Source organism: Zea mays, chromosome 2, assembly GCF_902167145.1.
Source record: "Zea mays cultivar B73 chromosome 2, Zm-B73-REFERENCE-NAM-5.0, whole genome shotgun sequence".
NCBI classification, from domain to species: Eukaryota; Viridiplantae; Streptophyta; class Magnoliopsida; order Poales; family Poaceae; genus Zea; species Zea mays.
In genome coordinates this window covers 221,842,053-221,847,582 of record NC_050097.1, presented here as the reverse complement: position 1 = coordinate 221,847,582, position 5,530 = coordinate 221,842,053, and the positions used below count along the sequence as shown (strand labels likewise).

The 5,530-nt window shown below is 46.3% G+C and overlaps 1 protein-coding gene across 1 annotated transcript; it reads right to left on the bottom strand.

The window, feature by feature from the left end:
* Nucleotides 1–1,646: 1,646 nt before the first annotated feature.
* LOC103649335 (uncharacterized) lies at nucleotides 1,647–4,272 on the bottom strand. The gene is made up of 4 exons (XM_008673635.2): nucleotides 4,149–4,272; nucleotides 3,710–3,794; nucleotides 2,277–2,665; nucleotides 1,647–2,194 (listed from the first exon to the last, which is right to left on the bottom strand). Exons 1-4 carry the CDS (start codon nucleotides 4,270–4,272, stop codon nucleotides 1,647–1,649), a joined length of 1,146 nt encoding a protein of 381 aa, XP_008671857.2.
* Nucleotides 4,273–5,530: the final 1,258 nt, after the last annotated feature.

Sequence of the window (5,530 nt, the reverse complement as noted above, 5' to 3'; positions counted from 1 at the left end):
CTTTGTCAGGAATCCTCTTGGGTCAGCTGAAGTAAATCCATTTCCTGATTCCATTCCACCTTCCAATACTAGTACACCATTGCAGGGTTCCAATACTATACCTTCATTACCTGTGAACTTGGACTCAGATGCTGAACACAGTGTTCATGACATCAATAGTCCTGAAAAGAATGCACCTCCTATACATAAACCCAAGAAGTCTAAGGAACAAAACTTTACTGGCCCTGAAGATCTTCTCCTTTGCACAACCTGGTTGCAAATAAGCAGTGACCCTGTTGTGCACACTGGCCAACGTAGGGAGGGGCTTTGGGCTAGAATTGAAAAAAGATACAACGAACAGAGGGGCAAGTTTCCTTGTAGAGTCAACAGAGCCCTTAGCAGCAGATGGGACAAAATTAGAGCAGATGTTAGTAAGTTTGCTGGCTACTACGCAAGAGTTCTAAGAGAGAAACAAAGTGGGTTAACTGATGACGACAAGGTAACCCAATTTTTACAGACTTTAAATCATGTACAAATGATTGTATAAATGTTGACACATTTGTAAAATGAAACCATAATTTGTACAGACATCGAAGGCGGCAACATTGTTTGCACACGAGGAGAACAAACCTTTCCAGTACATGCATTGCTGGCACCAACTGAAGGGAGAACCCAAATGGGAGAGCATTTGTAGTGGACAATCGTTCCGTGGATTGAATGCAAATCCAATTGGCTGTACAGGTACTCCGTATGCTCCCGCAACTGAAACTGAAAGTGCATCTGCTGGTTTGACAGGAAAACGGCTGCGTGGTCGTGATTTCAGTAAATCAGAGAGAAACAAACCTGCATCATCGTCATCTCCAGAGTACCTAAGTCGTTTGCAAGAGATAACTGAAAAACAAATTCAGAGGTCCATAGAAAAGGGTGAAAAGAAAGAGAAGTGCTCAGAAGAAGACAGGGAAATGGAGAAAAAGAGGTTGGAATTGGAAGCAGAAAAGGTCATCATACGAAAAAGGGAATTGAAACTTCAAGAACTAGATTCTGCTGAAAAAAGATTGCAAAGGCTGGAGGCAACAAATGAAGAAGATGTCGATCCCGAAGTCTGGATTATGATGAAAGAACAAAAAAAGAAGTTGCAACAATTCATATTTAGTTATGAGTAAAAGATATATTGGGTTACTCGTAACTTCAGCTTGTTCACCAAACCGGTTTGCATTATTTGCTTATGTCATTGGTTAAATTTGTTTGGCAGACCATTATATTTTTGTTCGAACCATAAGTCGTGAAGGGCAGTTGTGCTGTGACGTTTGTTGTATCATGTTGTTGTAGACAATAATTATTTGACAGTGCTGTGAACATGTATGCTTAAAGTTTCATATATTTGTTCGTGAACGTATTCGAGCTCGAGAACAAACTGCTGCGTGGTTCGACCATTTTATTTTTACTTCAAAATGATGGTCTGCTTGGAACCGCTTCTGATGTGTAAAAATCGTTTGCACTTTTACTTTTACATGGCTGAAGACTACTTATGAATCTTTTTGTTCAAAGAACAAGGACAGTTGTCCAATGATCATAAACTTTATTTGATAACCGATAGGTACGACATGACAATGCAAATTACACATACTTCAATGAAGTTGAAAAAATGTAGCAACAAATTATGAAGTTTACATGCTTCCACGCCGAGCCCACAAATGCTCGACAAGATCATTTTGGAGGGAGCACGATCTTTCTTGGCGACGAAGATCGAAGTGGTTTATGACCCATTCTGCCCTTCCTTCTGCAATTAGTTGCGGTGGTTCAATGGTTGAAGTGTTATCTCCAAAATCAATATTAGCAGCAAACGCCCCTTCCTCTTCAACAATCATGTTGTGCATGATGATGCAAGCTGTTATTATTTTAGTTAAACGATTACGATCCCAACCATACGCTGGACCTCGCAGCACCGCCCACCTTGCTTGAAGAACTCCAAATGCACGCTCAATATCCTTTCGACAACTTTCCTGCATTTGTGTGAAATAGACTTTCTTTTGCTCATATGGGTGCCTTATAGCTTTTACGAAAGTTGGCCAGTTGGGGTAAATACCATCAGCTAGGTAATATCCGAAGTTATATGCATTACCATTAATTGTATAATGGACAGGTGGCATTCGACCAGATGTCATGGGGTCGAAAACTGGTGATCGGTGGAGCACGTTCACGTCGTTGTTTGTCCCTGGCATGCCAAATCCAAAGGTCATACGTTGCTACAGCTTCTAGTATCATGGACGCTCGACCATTTCTGCCACAAAACTGACCACGCCATGCCGTAGGACAGTTCTGCCACTCCCAATGCATGCAATCTATAGAACCCAACATCCCTGGGAAACCCCTTGATTCGCTATGGTGCATGATGCGTGTTATGTCAGCTTCATTAGGAGTTCGTAGATACCACCCACTAAAGTATGCAATGATTCCTCGACAAAAATGCTGAAGGCATTCCCTAGCTGCGGACTCCCCAATTTGAATGTACTCGTCTACTGCATCAGAAGGTAACCCATATGCAAGTACCCGCATTGCCGCACATACTTTTTGGAGGGGACCTAGACCAGGCATACCAGTTGCGTCAACCCGTTGTGTAAAGTACGAATCCTGTTGTTGAAGTCCTTGCAAGATTCTGAGAAAGAGAGGCCTACTCATGCGGAACCTAAGTTATGAATAAAGAATATTTGTAAATAAAATGCAAATATCAAACCGTATTCGAATAACAAGTAGTGGGTACCTTCTACGAAAGACGTTGGGTGGATACACTGGGTTCGGGGCGAAGTAGTGATGATGGATAAGATTTCTCCACCAAAATGATCCCTGTGAATAACGCGGCGAGGCAAACAGGACCGTCGTCGGTGCTGGCGTCTGGCCTCTATGTTGAGGACAAGAAGATTGACAAGCATAAGTGTTTCGTCCTCACTATCACTCGAATCAGAATCATGATCGCTATGCCTGTGAGACATACCGTGAAATGGGTAAATTGTTGAACTACTCAATTTTGTTGGTGCATTTGTGAAGAGATGGATTCCATATATATAGGGGAGAGGAATGCGGCTTCAGGGGGAAGCAAGTGGCTTCCCACGAAAGCCAAACGTGGCTTTCGTTGCAAGACAAGTGCGGCTTACCGCGCATGACAAGTCGAATTTGCTTTTACCGTACGCGAGCTTTTATATATTCCGTACGAATATATTACAGATCTGATGACGGAGCATAAGTTTTCACTAAATTATGCAATTTCGAATTTATTGTAAAATAATATTTTGTTATATATTTTATGTGAAATGTAATTTAAACTAATTATTATTAATAATTATATTTTTTTTGAATACAAGCGCAACATGTCGGACGTGTGCAAATAAATAAAATGAAAACAAAATTGAAGTTGGTTAAGTTAGTTATATGGAAATGTTTATTTAATGAGTAGAGGGATATATAGGGGAAACTATAGGGGAACGGTTGCGGGACGAGTGAATATAAGGGATGAAATCTTGCTGATGTGGCTGCATAGTAACATTTATGGCTTGCTCGGTTCTACCCTAATCCATATAGATTGAGGGGGATTGAGGGGGTTTTAATTCCTAGTAAATCAAAATCCCTCTCAATCTGTATCAATCCCCTCCAATCCATATGGATTAAAAATAACCGAAAAACTCTTTAGGGGGAAAAATTTAGGGGGAACGGTTGCGGACAGTCTAAGAGTAACCTGTTGCGGCACTGCAGCCAGCTCTTTGTTTCGCTGTATCTAGCTAGCCCTGCATTTGTCCTGCATTCGGGGACATCAGCTTCTCCTGCCCATATCCAAGAAATTGAGCTGCATGCTTCTTCTATCTAATCAAACAAACGAGAGAATTTTGGTCACTGGCTACTCGATCGAGATCATATGGTTGCAGTCGGCACGACGGCACGCATGACATGCCGGCATGCCGCATGCCCATGGCAGGGCCGTGGGACATGTCACGTTGCGCCGTTGACGTCGCGCCGTACTGCGTGACAGCGCGCGCTGCTGTACCGGCCGCCCGTTACTGTACACGTACGTGACTCTGTGACTGCAGTACCGGACGCCGTCGCCCTCGCGTTCGCCTACATGCGTTGCGCGCGCGGGAGAGCGGGACCACAGACACGCGGGGGGCAGCCGCGTTTACTCCGCTGCGGGGCGCGCGGCGACACGCGGGCCCGCTCCGGTCCGGAGCCGCCGTGCGGTATCGTCCAGCGCTCCGCCGCCGGCTCGATCGAGACACTACCAGATGCATGGATCCCACATCCCATGCAACGCATGCATGCATCTCCTAGGCATCGTCACACATGCAAGAGCATGACCAAGCTAGTACGTACGTACAGTACAGTCTCAGACTCTCAGTTAGAGATGTACAGAAGCCCCGCCGCCCGAAAGCACGAACGAAAGCACGCTTCGCCGGCCCGGCACGAGGCATGGCATGGCCGTTTTAACCGGATCTGTGCCAGCCTGGCTCGGATAGGCGTGTCGGGTTCGTGCACAGTGTACAGCCCGTTGGGCTAGCACGACACGACACGATTTATGGATCAGGCCTGGTTAAAGCCCGCTCGAGAAAACAGCCCAGTCGGCGTCTCGGCACACACTCCCCACAGGCCACAGGAAACAGGCAGACAACCCACTTGGTCGGACTGATTAAACGCGAGTACGCGACGCGCATCAGGCCTCAGCCGCATTCAGCACACTCGCAGTCGCAGCCGCTCGTCTCTCTTCCACGAAAGGTGAAACCCTAACCCTAATCGCCGCCTCTCCGTCGATCGCCGCTCGTCCGCTCGGCTCTCGTCCGCTCGTCGCTCGGCGCTCGTCCGCTCGGCGATCCTCGGCTCTCGTCTCTTTTCCCCAGTCTCCACTGCTCGGCGCTCGTCCGCTCGTCGGATACTCGGATCCGTCCCCAGTCACCAGCTGCTCGTGTCGTGATGTCGCGCCTCTCCACGGATCTTTGACCGGCTCTCATCGTCTCCGCCGCTGGCCGTCTCTCAGGCAGCGCCGCGAGGCCGGCTGACCAGCTGAAAGTTCTCTATGCCCGGTAACAGGATCTGGATGTCGCCTAGAGGGGGGTGAATAGGCGAATAATAATTATCACTTTAAAACTGGAAATTCTTACTCTACTCGATGGCTGGATCACAGTGGAATGAAAGACCCTTCGAGTAGGTTGCAGCGGAATAGAAGTTTCTGTCTTAAAATACCCTGCACTTCGAGTACAGCTTGTACCACATATAAATATAGAAGTGCAAGTATAAACAACAAATAAAACAGAGAAATAGAACACAGTTCAGAGCAGAGCACACAGACACAGGGATTTATCCCGAGGTTCGGCCAAGCCTGAAATGCTTGTCTAGTCCTTGTTGGAGTTAGCCACACCTGGGCTTGGAGTCTATTTCAACTCCTTCCTCCGTTTGCTCAGATCTGTCAGTATGACAGATAGAGCCTTCCACTATGATAATATTGGTTACAACAACGCAATGGCTGCTTACAGTCTTCTTGACAGCACTCCGATAGAGTAACAACGTGCTC